At 48.2% G+C, this 21,463-nt stretch overlaps 1 protein-coding gene across 2 annotated transcripts in view; it reads left to right on the forward strand.

The window, feature by feature from the left end:
* The window catches only part of PAX5 (paired box 5), a 182,254-nt gene that overhangs the window by 102,167 nt on the left and 58,624 nt on the right, over positions 1 to 21,463 (forward strand). For both annotated transcript variants that reach the window (XM_057722324.1, XM_057722325.1), the window contains exon 7: positions 2,359 to 2,488. In XM_057722324.1, the coding sequence (XP_057578307.1) occupies positions 2,359 to 2,488 (130 nt within the window). The remainder of the gene's footprint in view (positions 1 to 2,358; positions 2,489 to 21,463) is intronic.

Below are 21,463 nucleotides of genomic sequence, written 5' to 3' on the forward strand. Positions count from 1 at the left end.
TGCAACTAAGGAGCCTGCCTGCTGCAATTAAGACTCAAAGCAACCAAACAAATAAATTAATTAAAAAAAAAAGTTAGGACACAGTATGAAAATCATTAGGGTAACTGTCAAGATTTTGGAGTCAGATGGACCCAGGTTTGCATCCTGGCTCTGGCACCTAGAAGCCGCGTGACATTAGGTAAGCACTTTCCCTCTATGATAGAAGTCTCAGTTTCTTCATCTGTAAAATAGAAATAACATAGAACCTACCACATTGGGGTAATTGTGAAGATTAAATGGGCTAATACAGGTAAAATCTCCTGGCACAGAGTCAGTGATCGATAAATGTGAGCTTTGGCACAGTTGTGAAGGTTATGGTTCTTATTGTCCTGGTACCACTTGGGACTCCTGCTTCCTGGGGAGTGGTAGTCAGGAAGGACTTCCTGGAGGAGGAGCCATTGAAGAAAGGCAATAGGTTGACCAGGACCCACTACTGTCCCCACAGCGACCAGGAACTCTGTGTGAGCATTCCAGGGCCACTCATTTCCTTTTCCAACGATTCGTTCCCAAGGATTTTTGGCTGGACTTGTTCCCAAGGGTTTTTGGCTGGACCTAGAGCTGACCATGTTAGATGCCTTTGTCTTTCACATTTAGGTCTCTAATCCACCTGGAATTGATTTTTGTGTCTGGTGTAAAGTAAAGATCCAATTTCTTTTTCTCCCCTTGTTTCTGAGTGGATAACTGCTTACCCTGCAGTGTTTATTAGAGTCTCATCCTTCCCAGCTGATTTGTACATCACCTCTCTCATATATCAAGTTTCCATATACGCACGGATCAGTTTCTGGACTCGATTCAGTTTCATTGGTCTATTCATCTGTGACTGTGCCAGTCCCATACTATCTTAATTACTGCAGCTTTATAGTGATTTCTGATGTCAGGAGGCCTGTCCGCCATCTTGTCGCAGCTGGGCTGGCTTTGGGTCCGTGCTATTCTCTGCATGTTTCAGAATCAGGCTCTGCTAGAGATGGGCAGGGAGCCCAAGAACTCTGGACAAGAATCCATCTCAGGGTGCCTGGGCCTGCAGTACCTCCTGGACTCACTGCTGCCATCCACCCCACTTGGCATTAGAGCTGCTCTGGAAGTACTTTCTAATTCATTTTCAGAGGAAAGTGCCAGGAATGTGCCTGAGTCTGAGTCCCCTCTTCCTGCCACTTTCCTGGTGGCTCCTCTGGTTTCCCTCCCAGTGGCTCAGTCCTCATCATCCTACCCAGGGTGGCTGCAAACTCCTTTCAGAAGACTGCTTGCTTCCCTGTCCCTGTCTGCCAAGCACATAACCCTAGACAGACAGAAATGTGTCTTCCATTGGCAGTGCCAGGGTGGTAGAGGAAATGCCCTGCACCAGAGCTTGGCACAACCAAATTCTTTGGCTTAGTTGTTTGCAAATGTTTTCTTTACCTGAAGATGGGCCTGGGGGGTGGTGTGGGAGGAAGAGGCCTGTCACTCATGTTTATGCTGTAGTCTGTCCTTGAGTGGGAAGACTGAGGTTGGCATCTTCGAAACCTTCCCTGGAGATCATTCTGACAGTGGTTTGAATGCCAAGGAAATGACTCATAGCAAGCTCCGATTTCATGAAATGGCTTAAAGACAGGGGCATGACTCATGGGCCAAATGCACATAGTTGGTGTGGACTTGGTAAAGCAGATGTATGCACCCTATGGTTTTCAGCATGCAGTGTTTACATGCTTCCAGAATTCAAAGACACTTGCCAACCGTGACTCATATGTTTTGATATATCGGCTTTTGGGTGAGAGTTTATGGCGAACCATCCCCTGTTGACCCTGAGCAAAGTCCTCCTCTCCTTGGACCTCAGTTTACTCCTCTGTGAGATGAGGATATGGATTTGGATTGAGTGATGGTCCAATTCCCTTTAATCCTTGATTCTGTGATTCTACATCTGTGGTTTAAGAGCACAGAAATCAGAAAGCTTTCCATCTTCTCGGCTACAGGACTGCCTTGTTTCTGTCTTGTTTTGGTTATGGATGTCTCCCTCCTTGCACTGAGGACGATGGTTGTCTCTGGTGGGGCTGGGGCTGGGGCTGGGCGGGAGAACCTGCAGGGCATGAAGAAGCTAGGTTTGAATTCTTGTGACGCTGCACTGAATCTTGTCCACCTCTTCACCTGGAGAGGCTTGCTGATTCCGGATACCTGTCTTGCTCCATTGAGCTGAATCTGCCCTCTCAGTCCCGGGGGTCCGTGAGCCCCCTGGGAGCCTTGGCGCTGGCATGGGCTAGCTAGCTGAGCCCAGAATGCAGCGGTGGCATTTGGTTGGGGTGCTTTGGAATCTCGACGCTGAGACGTCTGTCTTGTTTTCTCTTTCAGACTGCCGATTATTCCACCATGGCCTCGCTGGCTGGAGGGCTGGATGACATGAAGGCCAACCTGACCAGCCCCACTCCTGCCGACATCGGGAGCAGTGTGCCCGGGCCGCAGTCCTACCCCATTGTGACAGGTGAGGGCACCTGGGGCAGGGGGGGTGAGTGGCGCAGAGAGAGAGAGAGGACGTGTGTGTGATGAAGAAAGTGGCTTCTTGGTGCTTTTGGACTTGATTGGCCATCTTTGTTTTAATGAGGTTATGAGGTCCTGGAACAGGTCATGGGGGGGACTGTTGGGGCCAGGAGTTGTGGCTTCGATGAGACACGGCTGTAGACGCTCTGATAAAGCCAGGGGAGAGCAAATGGCAAATGAATGATGGGCTCGGGGCGGCGGGGGGGCGGGGGGGAGCAGGGAAGCCTTGTGTCAGAGGGGCTGGGTGATCTCAGGGCCCCTACAGGTGGGGCTGAGTGTTCAGAGGACTGGGACTTAGCTTTCTCCAGAGAAAGGCAGCCCTGCTTGGCATCAGCCTGGAGGGTGAGTGGGATTCCTGGCAGATTGTCACCAGGAATTTCAGATTTCCAGGCAGAGGTGGAGTTAAGAAGGGCAGGAGGTTTAGGCTGCCTTTCTGGAAGGCTCGGGACCAGCTGCTTTAGCTGTCAGTGTAAAGATGAAGCGTTAGGGCCCTGGAGGCACATTGCTGGGTTTGAGCTTGCCATTGACTAGCTGTGCACTCTTGAGTAAGTTATATAAGAATTCTGGGCTGTGGTTTTTAAATCTGTAAAATGGTGATAGCACCCAGCCCACGGTGTTGCTGTGAGGATTAATGCTGTCAATATATGAGGTGCTTAGACTCTGGTCTAGCACACACAGGCACCCAATAGTGTCGGGATTATTACTCCTCTCATGGTGGCTGCTCACGTCAGGCTCCCGGCTGTGAAGGGGCTGGACCAGGAGGGCGGGACAGGCAGATGCCCCGCCCTGCTCCAGCAGCACTGGGATAATATGGACTCAGCCACCATAATACAGACTCAGCTACCAGGTTGTCTGATCATGCAGGCAGGAGGCAGTCTTGGATACTGAATAGACAGACCGTGGGAGACTGGGGGTGTTGCACTTGGGCAAGAGCCTTGGAGTCCAGCCTGAGGTAGCAGGATATCCCTGTAAGCTGGTAGGCAAGACACAGAAAGTAGTGACAGAGGCAAGGGGTTCTTAGAAATGTGAGTGGGTTGTGGCTGCATCAGGGCTGGATTCAGTTTAGAACTTTAAGAAAGGAGCCGGACGAGGCAGGGAGGGCCCAGCTCTGAGACTGGAGCTCATGGGGCTCAGACAGGATCAGCTGGGGCTCTGTTTGCAAATCCGGGCACCGCATGGGGATCAGTTAAAAGGCAAGAATGACTTGGTCCTCTGTCTACCTGAGATGGGTCAGGAGCCTGGAGGGCAGCTGAGCCTACAATGCGGGGGGGGGGGTGTCAGTAACGGGGCAGGGATCGGGTGAGGGGAACCTCAAAATGAACTTTTACTGACATCACAGGTGTCCCATGAGTCCCCCCCGGGGTCATGAGGGTCCATGACAAGACCTCTGACAGCATCCCCATTTTACAGATGCAGAAATCAAGTCTCAGGAAGGGGCAGTGACTTGCCCAATATAAGGGGTAAGAGGGAGAGTTGGAGCTGGCCTTCAGTCTCCTGGGTCTTTATTCTTTTCAAAGAAGTACAAATAATTGGGTAGGTGGGGGTTGTAGAGGAGAGAGAAGCCTGGACTCGTTAATAATAAGTCACTCAGTAAGTCATTTTCCTGAGTAGTTATGGAGTACCAGACATGCTGCTAGGTGAACTCATTTTACCCTCGGAGGAGCCCTGGTTTTACCCTTGGAGGAGCCCTGGGAGGTGGGTACTATTATATCACATCCACTTCATAAATAAGGAAAGTGAGGCCGGGGGAATTAAGTGGCTTGCCAGAGATCACAGCTAGTGAGCAACAGAGGGAAAATTGAACACCAGGCTGGTACAGTGGGCCACGCGACCACACAGGTAACCTGGGGGCTAATCCTGGCGCTGTCACTTCCTTGCTGTGACTTTGGACGCACCTTGAATGCATCCAAATGGTCCTGGTCTCTCGGGACCCTTGTGAGGGTAATGTGAGATTCCCGAGGGGGCTGCTCTGCAGAGGTAGGGTTTGTTATTGGGGTTGGGGTTCACGGGTTTAGGTAGATCACAAGAAGACATATTGTACCATCTGCGCAAGCCTATTTAGGTGGAAAATAATCCAGTAAGTGTTGGCACTTTTTATCAATTTGAGTCAATGTTTAAAAAATTTAAATGTGGATCTCTGACTTCTCTTGAAAAATCAGAAGATCTGGCCACACTGGGCCGTATTCCCAAATGGTTGTGGTAGGCGGGGGCTCAGTGGTAGCAGACCCGCAAGACAGCCCGCCCCCCACCTACTCTCTCATTATCTTACAAGCCTAACCTGGAAAGGAATTTGAGTTGAATACCCTTGATCTAGAAAGTTGGTGCTAAAAGCCAGCTGAGTGGTTTAGCTGTCCAGAGTCTGCACAAGGCATGTCTAGGTGTGGATTGTGTTTTCGGGTCAACCCTTGACCAAAGACTTATTTGTGTTTTGATCTATCTATTTTAAAGTCACATCGTAGAGCAGAAAAAGAATGTAAATATCTCAGACCGAATTATGCCTAATGTTGAGATATTAAAATTATTCTAATTATAAATATATGATACTTATATAATAGTATAATATTATAAGTATAACCTCTAGCTTTCTTATAAGTAAACAATAGCTAGCTAGAAAAATAATAGGGGAAGACATTAACAATAACAGCAAAAAAAAAAAAAAGAGAGAACGCTAAGGAATAAACTTAACTTTAAAACTCCACTAAGGGACATAAAAGAATCAATGGAGAGATACCACTTGTTCTTAGATAGGGAGACTCAGTATCATGAAGATGTCAGTTCCCCTGAAGTAATCTATTAATTCAAAGCATTTTTAATCAAAATGCCAACAGAACTCTTTAAAACTTGTCAAAATGACACTAAATACTGGGTAAATAAACACTCAAGGGTAGCTAGAAAAATTCTGAAATAAAGAAATTAGTAAAATAGCATATTTTAAAATGTTATGATAAAGCTACAACAATTAAAACCATTTGTTACTGAAAGTGAAGTAAATAGACAAATGGAACAGCATAGAGAGTCCAGAAAAAGATACAAATATATGTGGGTGCTTATAGATATAGCATTTCAAATCAGTGGAGAAAAGACAGATCATTCAGTTAATGGTATTGGGACAACTGGGCCTGTTGGATCCATACCTCATTCGCTGTATCAAAATAAATTCCAGGTTGATCAGAACTTTAAATTTGAGGAATGAAAACATAATAAAACTGAAAAAAAAAAAAACCAACACAAGGGAAATTTTTTAATAACCTTAGAGTGGGGAAGCATTTTAAAATCTGTTCCAAATGCAAAAGACAAAGAAAAAATTATATAAACAGCTGCTTAAAATATAAATATTTTATATGTATGTAAAAGCACCCAAAAAACAAAGAATAAAACTTTTTAAAAAGTGGAACACAAATGACAAAAAGCCAATTTCCTTGATATATAAAGAGCTTTTTAAAAACAAATCAGGGACTTCCTAGGTGGTGCAGTGGTAAAGAATCCACCTGCCAATGCAGGGGACATGGGTTCGTGCTCTGCCCTGGGAAGATTCCACATGCCACGGAGCAACTAAGCCCGTGCGCCACAACTATTGAGCCTGTGCTCTAGAGCCCGTGAACCACAACTACTGAGCCCATGTACCGCAACTATTGAAGCCCACACGCCTAGGGTCCATGCTCCACAACAAGAGAAGCCACTACAATGAGGAACCTGCGCACCACAATGAAGAGTAGCCCCCACTCACAGCAACTAGAGAAAGCCCGTGTGCAGCAACGAAGATCCAACGCAGCCAATAAATAAATAAAATAAATAAATAAATTTAAAAAGATACATACATAAAAAACAAACAAAAACAAATAAGAAAAAATCAGTAGAAAAAACAGGTAAGACAAATGAACAGGAAAAAATGCAGATGTCCAATGGCATATGAAAAGATATGCACCTGACATAATTTTAAAACTACAAATTAAAATAATCATGAGCTACTTTAATAAAATCCATTCACTTATCAAAGATTGAAATGTTTCTTGAGGTCCATTGTTAGAGAGGTTATGAGAAACGGATATTTCCATACACTGTTATAGGTGTATTAATCAGTGCAATCGTTTTTGGAAAGAAATTTGTCAGTATCTATCAAAATTTTAAATGGACATACCTACTGTCTAATCCAGAACTTTTATGTGCACTTTAAGGACTATCTCACAGACGTATTCACACAGATGCACAGTGATACCTAAATCTGTATCATAATGATGGAATTATTTGTAATGAAAAACAAACAGAAAAAACTCAGTGTTTATCAATAGGAGCTGGTTAAATGAATTATGGCTCCCTCACACAATAAACTACTCTGCAACCATTAACAAGAATTAAGTAGAGCTATCTGTGCTGACCTGAATAAATGCTCGAGATATGCTTTTAAGTAAATAAACAATTTGTAGAATAATATGTTTTGTATGATCCCATTACTGTGAAAAAAATATAAAAGACACAGTCACAGAGGCATGGACACACATACGTAGATCAGAGGCTTCGGCAGGAGAAGATCCCCAGCCCCTTCCCCGGCGTTATGGGGCCCTGTCGTCTGTGCTGGAGCCAGAGTTCTCTGCTCAGGCCCAGCCAGTGTCCCCTGGGGATAACAAATAGCTATAGTGCCCCTTTACGCTCCTTAAAACTAAGTTCATAAAAAATATAGCCTATCTCCACAAGTAACTTCAAAGAAAATCAAAATAGTGCCCTAACTATGAGATAAAGGAGAAACTAAAGTGAAATTGTTTATCACTAACTGCCATGTACTTTGATAAGTAAATACTCTGCGTGTCTAAACTGCAAGACTTCATGGAGTAGCCCAGCGCTCGCCCCATACACAGAATCAGGGTGAATGCAACAATCCTGGACACAGACTTACCATGTTTGACATACTGTGAGCAGAAATTTACCAAGAGGGGAGGAACTCTTGGCAAAGTTCCAAGTAAAACAAAGTATGAGCTTTACTGGATTTACCCGGTAGTTATATTCCTAGAAAATTCAGTGTATATTAAGACCATGGAAACTGCCAGTTCACATTTTTACGGAAATGAAGTTCCACTCTAGACTTAAGTAATTATAAGCAGATGTCTCACCTATATGAGTATTGGGCAGGACATGACCGCACTGCAGGGTGAAGGCAGATTCTTCCTTGTGTGGGACTGTTCCACCAGAAGCCAAGAATGCCTGTCAACTATATAAAAGCCCCCACAAATTGTCAAAACACCTTCTAGGGGGCCGTTGACGACGCCACTGAGAGGGGCTGGAACACCTTGAAGGAATGCCCCTGACAGCCGTTAGGGTGGGATCCCCCCGTGTCCCCACGTGGCATTGATTTAATTCCACCTGTGCACGCGGATGTGTTGACACAGTTCTGAACTCTTCAGGGAAGAGCTGAGTCTTCTGGCCGCACCCCTTCCTCCCCTCCTCACAAGGCCTGGGGTGCAGCAGGCACTCAGCGGGACTGCCACCCTGGGGTCTTGGAGGTGGCTGGGCTCGGTTCTGCTCCACCCCAACCCTCACACTCCCAGCCTCCCAGGGAAGATCTCATTAGAGAACGAGTTGATGTCTCTCCGTCACGTATATGCCACAGTAAATATTAAGTTAAACCCCTGCTCTACCAGCCAGGGCCATGGTTCAGACACTGCTCACCATTTGCAAAGCAGTGACGTGGCCCACCCATTCCTGCATCGTCAGCAGGCCGGGCCTGTCCTGATTGGGACTAATTATCTGCAGGTGTGTCCTTGGGCCACAGGCCTGCTGATAGGGCAGCCATTGTGCCTACTTGCCAAGGAGGACAGCGGGTGGATGCCAGCAAAATACCCAGCAGTCTTGCCCCTGGCTGTGCCCACCTGACCCTTTGCCTGGGAGAACAAAGGAACAGGCCCAGCCCTGTGTCCTTGCTGGCCCCTTCGCCTGAGGGCCATCTCTTTGCATCAGCCGTTGGAATGGCAGGAGGAGACTGAGGGAAGCTTCTCCTGGTAGGGAAACGCCTGCCTGGTGGGTGACCCAGGTCCTGGGGTCTGAGGCATCCTCTGGGCACTGTCCCCTCTAAGCAACAGAGCTCACCCATGGGCCAGTGGATAAGCACAAAGACAGACATGTTGATGAGTCCCCAAGGCCATCAGCCCTCATTTGCTGGCATCCCCCAAGCTTGATGTTTGGAGCTGCAGTACCCCAAATTTGGTACTTGAAAGAAAGTCCACCCTTTTCTTTGTGGGGGCCGCACGACAGGGGATCTGAGTTCCCCGACCAGGGATTGAACCCAGGTCGTGGCAGTGAAAGCCAGGAATCCTAACCGCTAGACCCCTAGGGAACTCCCCTCTTCTGCCTTTTTCATCTGAGCAATGGCTGAGGGCTGAAGGAAAGAGCACTAGACCCAGGAGTGAGAGGAACAGGTTTAAGCCTAGACGTTGCCACCTAACTGTCCTATCCTTCAGCAAATAGATTGTCCTCTCTGAGCTTCAGTTTTCCTAGCTATGAAATGGGGATGACAATTCCTGCCCTGCCTGCCTCCTTTGGCCATTTCAAGGATATAATGAGACAGTGATGGGGGAGGGTTTGAGAGCCACTAAGGGGCCGTCTAAGTGTGTGGGGGCAGGAAAGGAGATCTGGAGGGTCTGGGATCCAGTGTTGGCCCTTCCCAGCCTCCTTTGGGACAAATGTCTGACCACAGACAGGCAGGGAGGGAGGGCCCTGCAAGCAGCTGCTCACTTGGCAGCTGGAGAGACCCAGGTCTGGAGGTAGCAAGGTAGAGCTGGATCTGGGGCTCATCCAGGGCCCTGGCTTCCACAGCCTGCTGCCAATATGTGGTTGGATGGACCAAAAAAAATCCCAGTTTAAATGTCCAGAGGGCACTTCTTTGAGCATATAACAGAATATCAGCAGCAAAGCCAGACTGCCTGGCCTGGAAGCCCAGCCTCACCGTATTCTAGCTGTGTGACCTTGGGCGCCTCACTAGCCTCCATGCCCAGAGTCCCCATCTGTAAAATGAGGCCCAGGACGACACTCCCTCACAGCCTTTCTGCAGGGATTTTGTGCATGGTCCGTGCAGTCTTAGCCCGGTGCTTGGCACATGGTAAACTCTTAACGAATGGTAGCTATTCGTGTGTTCCTGGGCTCTTGTACCAAAAAGCCTGGTGAGGTGCCAGGCCGCTCTGAACGACCATTTGTTCATCTCCCCGTGGCGAGCACCTCCTTTGACCTGTTTTTTATGAGCTTTTTTGAGGCTCAATCAGGTCCAACTAAATACCTCTTCACTCAAAGTGAAATCATGATGAAAAATAAAAGCAAAAATACGAAGAATGCCTCCCGTATCCAGGCTGCTGAAAGGTGCTGCAAAAATGAGAATAAAAGCTACAACACGATACAGCACGATACCCCGTAACCAGGCGCTGAGCCGTAGAGCTTTCCTAAGAACCCCATGGAAGATGCTGGGCTGTCAAATTTGTGTGCGTTGGAAGGGGAGCATAACATCGCTAGTTAATGTGTCCCAAGCTGGCTCTCGGGGCTTAGCCGGGAGTACGACGGTGGCCCTGGTTGATAGTCCCTCCTTTCACTGAGCTTACCTGCTGGGGAGAGCCAGACGATTGTCAGCGAGCACAGAAAAAAATGTGCAATGTAATTTCATACTGGCAGGTGCTTAGAAGAACACCGGAGTAGAGAGTAGAGAGAAACTAGGGTTAGGGGCGGTGACAAGAGGGGTAGGAGACGAAGAGAGCCCCTCTAAAAAGGTGGCATTTGATCTGAGACCCCAACCAGGAGAAGCCTTGGGAAGATTTTGGGAAAGGGCACCTGGACAGAAGATACAGCCCTGGGAAATGACTTTTAACTATATGAAAGAGTGAATGAATGAGATGCTGAGAGGGTGAGGCCATTTTTCAGTTCTTTCTCTGCTGCCAGTTGGGCCCAGCCCATAATCAGGTCTCAGGGACTCTGGAAGTTAGTGGAAACTTCAAGGTTGGGTAGCCCAACCCATCACCCAGCCCTGGGATCTATTCTATATTAGGACTTGGTTACCTCTAGTGATGGGGATTTCACCATCTCAAAGGCAAAGAATCATCAAACAGGACTTATCTGACGCTGTTCTCCACTGAAGTGATTTCCTTTTCCACTGGCCAGCCAGAGCGGAGCTGTCGGCAAAGTCCAGGCTGGAGTCTGTGCTGTGAACTCAGACCCAGGCAGTGGCATCCTGTGTCGTCATGGTCCAGCCCAAATAGTGTTTTTTATACTTAAAAAAAAAAAAAAATCAGAGCTCACATTTTAAAGATCAGAGGAGAACAACACAAATGTCTCTGAGTAGGGTACTGTTCAATAAAGAAGGGCTCATCTGTATGAAACACTACTGTGCAGCTGCAGGAAAGAACCGGGAAGTGCTTTATGTCCTGATTGGGAAAATCTTGGAGATACATTATTCATGAAAAGAAGCAAGAATAGTATATACAGAATGCTACCTTTCGTGTACAGAAGGGAGGGGCAGTGGGAATGTGTATTTGTATTTGTGCACGCCGGCACAGAAAAATTCTGGAATAATCCCCGATAACCATGTTTGGGCAGAGACTATGAAGTGGGTGTAGGAAGAGGACTTTATTGAATATCATCTACATTGTTAATTGTTTGAAACGTATATATTAATATATCACTATCAAAAAGTTAAATTTAAATGTGCCTATAAAACTAGGAGATTTAGGGATAAAATGTCTAACTTCTTTACAAAAATTGGAAGACTGCATCAGGGTCCACATTCCCACGTGGCCACAGTCAGGTAGAGCTGAGAAGCAGCCATCCCTGTACATGAGCCACACTCTCCTGTCGTCCCAGACTCCACCCGGCCAGCTTCGCCTGCTCTCCTTGCCTGCTGGCCCTTGTGAGCCTTCGACCTGCCCCAGCCCCTCCTTCCTGTCTCCTCTGACACCTATTCCTGCCCAACAGAAACCCCCCTGTCAGGCCAGGAAGAGCTGACCACCAGCTGTCCAACTGGCCTTGCCTGTCCCTGACTCCAGGCCTTTGCTCACACTGTGCTGCTGGCCTGGAACAGGTTTCCCTGAATAACAGCTCAGTGTCTAAGCCATCCAGTGGGGAGGGCCTGGAGTGCTGAGTGCAAGGTACTTCAGAATGTGTGACAACTCAGTGTTTCAGCCCGGTGCAGTGGTGTCACACTGTCCAAGCCTGCTTCAGGGGACCACAACCCAGAGAGAAAACTTAGCTCCTAAGATCAGAACTTTCCCCAGAAAAACAAGGCTATTTATATTCCAGAAAAGATTCAAGGCAAATCCAGCTGGGGATTAAAGTATTTGTTAAATAGACTCACAGTTACAGATGCCAGAGAAACCTAGAATTTTGGAATCTAAGTGTTTGGAATGATACTCAAAGGTTCAGAGAAGCCGGAGTTCTGATCCTCTTAAAACCCAAATGAAATTCAAGCATCTCCGTAATTAAAATGCACATCAAAGGAAAATATGATTTGCTTTCAGGTCAGCACAGTGTTCCCAAGAACTATTTGTTGAATAAATGAATTAATATTTGTGTAAAGAGCAGTGTCAATTAAAAAAAATAATTTCAGTGGAAAGTACTCCAGTCGTTTCTGACCTTGTATTTTGTAGGATAAAAATAAACAAAGCTGGATGGCCGTCCTGGTAATGCACTCATAGATTTTTACACTTGCGGGCAGCTTGGAAGCCGACCTTTCCAAATAGCCTTCGAGCAGGTCTCTGGGCCTCCAGCTTCCCAACCAACCCCGCTGTGATCCATCTTCTTAAAATAGCGATTTCATTAGCTAGTCCTCCTGGTCAGAGATCTCCACTGCCTTGCCATTATCTGCAGGAGAAAACACACCAAACTGAAGCTCCTGGCAATTAGTAGACTGGTTGCCATTCCTCATTCATTCATTCTCTCATTCACTCACTCACCTCTCTGTCAAAACCCAGCTCCTCCTTCACGTCAGACCTTAGCCTAGGCCAGGTCTTGCACCTGTAGTGTCTCTGCCCTCAATGTACGCATAATCTGCTGAGGGAGATAAACGTGAATACACGTACGAGGCAAAACAAAACAAAACAAATGAGAAACAGAAAGAGAAATACCAGGGAGAAGCCAAGTGCTTTTGAAGGCATGGAGGAGGGAGCTATTGCTTCTCTTTGACTGTGGAGTTTGGGAACATTTTGTGGAGGAGACCACGTGGAAGCTGCTCTGGAGAGCCACGAACTCTCGGTTTCTCTGCTCTGAAGCTTGGTCTAATCTCTTGCAACACCCCAAGCTTTACTAACCCTTTTTAGGTCACAAAGTAATACATGTTCATTGTAAAATAAATTCGAATGGTACGGAAATATATGTAAACATGTGACTGTATCCCTTCACCCTGTTCCTAGCCTGTTCTGCTATCAGCAGAGTTGATGGTTTGGTATATGCCCTTCCAAAACCTTTTCTATGCACAAAGAATGATATCAGGTTATACACATGTGGCTTATTTCCTACAAATGGGTTTTTACTCTTCATACTGTTGGTCAGTTTTTAAAAAATTTTTATTTCATGTTTTATGGACACCCAACATCTCAGTAGGTCCAGAACTTTCATCCTTTCTAATGTTCCGGATGAACCATCATGAACTCTTCTCTAGCAATATGAGCTAGAGAATGCCTACCTCAGGGCTGAGGGGTGAATCCCTCTCAGTATTTGATACCTGGGCTGCAGACCGAGAAGGACAGCATCCAGGAAGGGAAGCGGGCAGGGAACCTTGGCATCCAGGGCTGTCAGCTTAGAGACAGCACACTGGGGATCTTGCTGCGGCCTCCCACGTGCTCAGGGCTGTGGGAGGAGGAGGTGTGGCTGCTTGAGCTCACTGGGGGAAGCCACAGGGAGGCAAGCTTTAGTTGAGTGCAAAGAAGGCTTTTTTAAGAGTTTGAGCTCTCTGGAGCTGGAATAGGCTGCCTCTGGAGATAATAACAGTGATAGCTAATGCTTATTGAGCATTTGTTATGTACTTTGGTGCATTTCATCCCTTACTCTGTGAAACTAGGTACTATTTTTGTTCCAACTCACAGTTAAAAAGAAATTGCCTGAGTTCACACAGCAGTAAGTAGCAGAACTGGTTTTCTCCTAACCCCTATACTGTACTGCCTCTGCCTCTATTGGTAATAAGCTCCACATCATCAGAGGTATCCAAGCAGAGCTCTCTCACATTCACCTGCAGAACAGTTAGACTGGTGGCCCCTGGGGTCTGTGGAAGCTGATCAAACTGCAGAATCTCTTGTATAGACTCTAGAGCCAGACTGCCTATCTTTGGATCTCACCTCTTATCGCACTTATGAATAGGTGACCTCAGTTGCAAGTGTGTGTATGTGCCTCAGTTTGATCTATAAAATGAGAATAGAAACTTGTTACATGGATTAAATGAGTTACTATTTCAGAAGCACTCAAAACTCTGCCTGGAACATGGTAAGTGCTAAATTAGGGTTGTTTTAAACATCTGGAGCTCAGGAAAGCAGCCTGAGCCAGAAAGCCAGGTTTAGGGGTCCTCTACAGCAAGAGGATGGAGAAGGAGCTCGCCGGGGTGGAATCTGTCCAGCGCAGAGCAGGCCTGATGACTCCCTGTTCTGGACGTTCCACTGGCCTCCTGTATTAGTTTCCAGTTGCTGCTGTAACAAATTACCATGAACTTCATGGCTTAAAACAACACAGAGGTATTATCTTACAGTCCTAGAGGTCAGAAGTCCTAAAATCAAGGTGTCGACTGGGCTGCATTCCTTCTGAAGTCTCTAGGGGAGAATCCATTTCCTTGCCTTTTCCACCTTCTTGAGGCTGCCCGGGATCCCTGGCTCTTGGCCCCTTCCTCTGTCTTCGGAGCAATCAGGGTATTGTCTTTTGTCCTCTTTGACCTCTGCTTCTGTTGTCACACCTTCTCCCTGTGGCTCTGACCCTCCTGTCTCCCCTTATAAGGACTCTTGGTGATTATATTGAGCTCACCTGGATAATCCAGGATCATCTTCACGTCTCAAAATCCTTGATTTAATTACATCTGCAAAGTCCCTTTTGCTTTGCAAGGTGACATAGTCACAGGCTTTGGGGGCCATGATTCTGTCTGCCACACCTCCCCAGTGCCCACTGTAGAGGTCTCCTTGAAGGCTCCGCATCCCTTTATACCCTGGGAGAACCATCATCTGGGAGGGGATCAGCATCTCTTTTGCTGTTTCTGCCTGACTTCTCCATACCACCTCTGTGAGCACTGTGAGCACTGGCTGGTCCTCACTGTGTCTCCTCCATCTGCCCCAGAATTGTAACAATTGTGCCCTCCCCAAGTACCTCGGGTCAAGAGACTGGAATATTGGTGCTGTTGGGTCCTTGGAGATCATTAGCACAACTCCCTCATTGAGTAGATGGAGACACGGAGGACTAAGAACTCAGATTCTCCCCACGTGAGACAGCTTGGAAACCCACGTCCCTTGGCTCCTCCCTCTGTGCGAGACTCAGCCTTCCAGAACAGAACCTTCCCCCTCTCCTATCCTCATTTCTTTGACTAACTGGTCTACTGCCATCTATCTGCCTCACCTATGCCCGATGGAACCCTTTATCCAGGCCTGTCTTTTTATCACCTTCCAACTCTACCATGCCTGGTCCTGACCCCAAGCCTTTCCTTCTGCTGGTTCCTCTGCTTAGGATGCTCCTGTCATTTGCCAGAAGTGGCGGTAGTCTGCTGTAAAAGGAAGAGCAATGGGCTGACTTGGATCAGGATCACAGATCTTCATTCCAGCTCTGCCATAACTCCCTGGTGACTTTGGGACCTCTTTCTCTCTCTGAACCTCGGTTTTCACATCTGCCCAATGGGAATTATAGTCCTGGCTATCCTTTCCTTGCAGGACTTCATTGAAATGCACATGAGCTGTAAGGAGCTGTAGCCTTTCTTTTGACCTGACTGCACCAGGTGCTCATGTCCTATGTCCCCAGCAGGGGGTGAGTGTGAGCTGGTGCACAGCTTTGCCTGTGAAGTGCTCTCATAACACCTGCCGATGGACTGAGGAACCAGTAGGCCTGCCAGTCTCTGTCCATGTGCCTTCAGAGCATGTCTCCAGGGAGCAAGTTTTCAAGTGCCACCTCCTTCAGGAAGCCCTCCCCAATTACCCCACAGTCAGAGTGATATCCCCTCTCTGGACCCTGGATCAGCCCATTTATTATCCCATTGTGCCTTGACTTACGATTCTTTGTGTCTGGCCTAACTTTATCCTTAGACTATGAAGTTCTGAAAGTCTTCTGCCTAGCATGGGGCATGGAACATTTTAGGTACTCGGGAAGTATTTGTTGAATGGATGGATGGATGGATGGGTGGATGGGTGGATGGATGGATGGATGGGTGGATGGATGGATGGATGGGTGGATGGATGGATGGATGGATGGGTGGATGGATGGGTGGATGAATGAACAAGCTAATATGATGGGTTGTTACTAATCACCCCAAACCCTACCCACCTATTGTTAGTTATTATTATCAAGGTCATTGACATGCTTCACACACTCACATAAACATCTTTGATGAGCAAAAGGGACATATGAATGCAAGATATTATCACAATTATTATTTCTCTCCAAACGCATTAGCTTCTACTGGTTTGCAGCCTTTTCTTTTTCTGCCAATGTTCACAGCCCAGAAAAGGTCTCTCTCTAATTTATCTCTATTAGCTTTTATTTTCATTACCCAAGAGGCTATAGAACTTCTACTCCCATGCCTAGGTCTTCTATAAATGTTTGGTAAGGCTGGTTTTGGCACAAATCCTTAGGGTCACCTGCTGCCCGTCCAGACTTGCCCTCCTAGAGGAATGTTTGCCTTTGTGGACCTGCAGCTCCTTTGTAAGCCCCCATTAACCCAGGTCCGGGATGGTGCACATGTCCACCTCAAGGATAGAATGGTCAAATAGCCTATTTGGGGGATTGGCATCTGGAGTGGGAACTAAGGTGAGGCCTCTTTCCCCAGAGCTGATCTCAATCCTGCATAAGATCCAATAAGCTAAGAATCACCAGCAGAGGTGATAACTAGCACTTGCCTCCCACTCACTAGGCAACAGGCATTCTTCTAAGCACTTTACCTATGTTAACTTGTCTAGTCTGCAAAACGACCCTGTGAAAAAGTTAGTTTTATTATCCCCACTTAACTGATGCAAAAACTGAGGCACAGAAACTTGTTCAAGGTCACATACCTTCTGAGAAGTGGAACAGGTTTCAGACACAAACTGTCAGATTCCAGAAGCCACACACCTCACCATCGTGCCACCCTGCTTCTCACCAACCTGCTGTGTCAGGGGCAAGCAGGAGATCTGACCAGAGGAGGTTCAAGTGAGGCTGAGCCCAATTTAGAGAACAAACCACAAACAAGGCTGATGCGTAGATCAGGGCCATGCATGGGGGTCGTGTCTGATGTGACTTGTCTTGATCCCGGCTGCTGTCTGGTTGAAGGGCATCGGGCTGACTCACCCTCCAACAACTGGCACCCTGTAGGGCAGCCTGCACCCAGGCAGACCTCAGCAGCCTCAGCACACAGTAGGCCTTCAGGGAAGGGCTGCTGAATGGACAGGCAGACAACAGCAGGTACTATCATTCCTTCTTTCTGGGAAACTTGTGCTCTGTACGTACCTTCTGGCATGTCTCTTCCTGGGCCAGGCCACCTGGAGACTCCCTGGCAACCCCAAAGCGCTAAGCCCTGCAGCCCCCTCCCCAGACTTCTCTTTGTCAAGTGTAGGGGTCCTGGCACGTCCAGTAACTCCCAACCTGGACCCAAGCACTCTTTTGTTGTTTTGTTTTCAAGAAAGAAAGCAAAAGAAAAGTAATACTCACTGCTCTCCTTAAAGACTTTCTTGCTCTTCCCCTGGTCAAGCGCTCATAGGGAGGGTGTGGCACTTCGGTCCTGGTCCTCTTCAGGGCGAGTCAGTTAAAGCCCCCAGCTCCTCACACCACACCCAATACAGCTTCCTGCTTTCTCATCCTCTGTTGCCCTGCCCATCTGAGAGGAAAGTTAGGGGTTGGGAGCCTCGGCCGAGGTGCTTGGCAAGGCCAGCAGGGACCCACTACAGGGTGGCAGGGAGGACGCTGGGGTGGGTGCTCCGGCTCTGCTGGCCTGGTCCTCACCCTGAGAGCAGGCTGGGACAGGAGGGCTCGCCAAATTGGCAAGGGCCTTGGGGTGTATATCCTCTCTTGGATCCCGGGGATGGAAGTGTCATGGTCAAGGTGGCTGGATTTGGGGTGTGCAGAGGGTCCAGGGGAGGGGCGGGGTGGCAGAGGGTGCCCTGAGGGTCTCTGAGCAGTGTCTCTCTCCCAGCTGGCCCGGCAGTGTTGTGGTGTCTTTCACAACAAGTAGTGTCAGTCCTGGATAATTATTCAAAAGGTGCTGCCCAAAAGAAGACCCCAGCTGTCACGAATAGCCATCTGCCAATATGGGGATAGATTACAAAAGATACCTGTGGTTTTATTATTATCTTTAAATCTCTTTTGTATAATGAGGCTGATGGAGTAAAAGACTCCCATAGAACTCAGCCTGGAGCCACGGAGGCCAGAGTAGGGCTCCCTGTCCTCCCTCCTCTGGTCCTGCAGCCCATGACAGCTGGCTTCTACTGTAAGGCTCCCAGGGCCTGGTCTAAGGGCCGGGTCTCTGGGCTGCCTGGAGCTCGCCCAGCGACTGCCCAGCTTCTCTGTGGGCTGATCACACCTCCAGCAGGGACCGGCCCTGCCCATGCCCCCCGCCCCCAGAGGAATCCCTCCTTTGACCTTTGTAATTATTCCTGTTCAATCTTCCTTCGTGTTTTTTCCTCCCCCTTTTCGAGGTGCTCAACTCCTGCGCTCCCTCCAGTGTATTAAGGATGTGAGTGAAATTGATGACCGGGATGTCTCAGGTCTTTATGATGATGAATGACTTTCACTGCCAAAGCTTTTATTGTCTGTGATTTGGGAAGAAGGGGGAACTGATATATCAAGGCTGCCTGTCACACCATTTAATACAGTTATAAATCCTGACGTCACTAACTGGTGGTCAGGAGCTGGAGAATTCCACCGGCCGCAGCGTTGCCGAGCCTTTATGGATTTTTTTCCCTTTTGCCTTTCTTTGCTTGACTGTCACAACTGTGTTTTGGGAGGGGGGATGGGAACCGCTGAATGGTGACTTTAAAAATCTCAGGGGCAACCTGGTCCAGGGAAGAAAGTGGGAGGCCTCCCCCCTCTAAAAGAAGGGGAAATGGCGGGCCTTTGATTCTAAGTTGAGCAGAGAAATTGTTCAGTAAAACCAAATCCTAAAAGTATGCTAATATCTTCTTTCCTGTACACCACCCTTTATGGTTCATGGACTGATTTTAACAGCTGTTATTTTTCAGATATTCCTTCCATTCTTGGGGTGGGGGTATAGTGGGGAGAGACTTGAGTCTCATTTCGCAGAAGAGGAAACTGAGGCTCAGCAAGGTGATGAAGCAACTCAGCCAAGGTTATGCCACATCAGGCAGATGCAGAGGGCAACTCCCTGGATGAAGCAACAGAGCATCACCGTTAGGAATTTGGGGCATTGCGTCAGGCAGCCCTGGGTTCCAATCCTAGACACCACTGTCTGGCTGCTGGTCATGGGATGGTCACTTCAATTTTCTTACCCTCAATTTCCTCACCTGGAAATGAGAATAATGCTCTTCTCATAAGGCTGTTATGAGAATTCAATGAGATAACGCACGGAAGAGTCTTAGCAAGGTTCCTGCCTCATCAAAAGCAGTCAAATAATGTTTTGAAAAGGTGGAACCACAATGAGAGAAGGATGTGGTAGATGTCACAGGAGCAGAGGAGAGCCACCTGGGCCTTCCTGAGGTTGTGTGGAGAGGTGGCCAAGGAAGGCTTCCTGCAGGAGGTGACCGTAGAGTTTATTGGAATGAGTAGGAATTAGCCAGGCTGGGGAGGGCGGGTGAGGAAGAGCATACCAGGCAGAGGGAACACGTGAGAGAGATAGAAACAGCACAGGGTGGATGAGAAAGAGCCAGCAGCCCCAGGAGTGGTGAGTTGTGCAGCTGGAGATGAGGAAGGGTCAGACCACAGAGGCTCCCGAGGACTTGAGATCATACCCTCCAGATGCTGGAGAGCCTTGAGGGGTTTTAAGTAGGGAGTGGCATCTTCCAGGAAATCTCTCTGGGGTCTTGACAGAGGGTGAACATAATGCGGAAGACTGAACTCATCGAAGGTGGTTGTAAAAGTCCAGGAGAGAAAGGATGAGGACCTGGACCCAGGCAGTGGAGATGAGTATGGAGGAAAAATTTTGAGGGGTAGAACTGGCAATAGTCAGATGCTGGGGATAGGTGAGCCACGGAAGCCAAGGATGGCTTCCCTGGTTGGAGTCTGGGGGACTGGGTGGGTGATGGAGCCACCAGCTGAGACAAAGACAACAGGAAGAAGAGTTGGTTTGGATATTTAGTGGTGCTCCAGGGATGCCCAGGTGGAAACACCCAGAGGGTGATGGGGGAGCGGTCAGGGCTGGGGATACCGATTTGGAATTCATGGGCACAGAGGAGATGGATCACCTAGTGGAGATGCAGAGGCAGAAAGGCTTGAGAGCAACAGAGCTCCAGGAAGAAACTAGAGAACAAGAAGGGCTGGAGAAGCCATGAGAAGTCTGGGAAGAGGTGATTGGTGAAGCACAAAGCAGACCACGAACTCACTTCATCTTGAAGCCTAGAGCAGTCACAACTCTGAGGTGGGAACAACAGAATTCTCTCTGACTGCTTAAGTAGAAAAGATATTAGGACTCTCAAGAGGCCCACAGAACCAGGCTTGGAGGCTTCACAGCCAGGAACCACACCTGAACCACACCTGAGCACCTGAATCACACCTGAAACACCACAGAACTGGTCCTGTGGAAACGCCACACCTTGGCCTCTGGGCACAGAGCCTTCAGCTCACGCTGCTATCACTGGACACCAGACGTCATCAGTAGAACCTCTATCTCGACAGGCACCTACTTCTTCATGTCACTTGCCTCTGAATTAATGATTCACACACACGTGTCTACTTGATGAAGCCAGGATGGCACCTGTGCTCGAGCTGCAAGGGAGGCTGGGAGATCAAGCTTCTGACCTCTGTCGTGAGGAGCCTAAACTCCTAAGATGGAAAATTCCCAAAACAAAAGAATCGTGTTCAATGGTGTCAGGTGGCCAAAGATATTTGAAGGATTAGGGAGCGAGCAAAGAGATCCAAGCCAGCAGGGCTGAAAAGCACCGTGGCTTTGGCAGTGAGGAGGGTCTTGTTCTTTGAGTCATTTATCAACTACAGTCAACCCCTTCCATAGGACTTGAGGCTCCATTAAATTCAGACCCAGAGACGTCTGCACACAGGCCAGAAACCACCCAAGGAGAGGGGGAAATGACTGTGCTGGAGTCCAGGAAAGCCCCAGTGAGAAGCGGCAGCAGGACCAGGAGCCTGGGGATGGGGGCGGGGGCTGTTTCTTCAGGATTTGATGAGTTTGCTGAGTAGCTGGACTAAAAAGTAAGGGAGAGGGAAGAAGCAAGGACCCAGTGGCCCAATACCAACCCTCAGGAGACCCGGGGATGGCTGGAGTCACCTCCCTTTGCTAGAACTTGGGTAGCTCTGAGCTTTGGCTGGTGGCTTTTCTCCTGTGGGGATGATGGAAAGTTATCACCCGTTGGTCTCAAAGAGAAAGTCTCCTGTTCTTAAGGGCACAAAATCCCCAGCACCTGACACAGGCCTAGAAGCAAGGCTTGGAAAGGTTTTCTGAGTGAATGAATGAAACTGAATGAACCAGTAAGCATTTCTTTGGCCCCAGCTGAGCACCGCGCCACCTCCACAGGAAAACAGATGAATGCATGGGACACCATTCCTGCCCTGGCAGGGTTCAGTCTTGTGTCTTCTACGGACATCCATCCTGGGCAGCCTGACCAGCGCTGTGAGGCAGAGC

This window comes from Hippopotamus amphibius, chromosome 2 (assembly GCF_030028045.1).
Source record: "Hippopotamus amphibius kiboko isolate mHipAmp2 chromosome 2, mHipAmp2.hap2, whole genome shotgun sequence".
Classification (NCBI taxonomy): Eukaryota; Metazoa; Chordata; class Mammalia; order Artiodactyla; family Hippopotamidae; genus Hippopotamus; species Hippopotamus amphibius.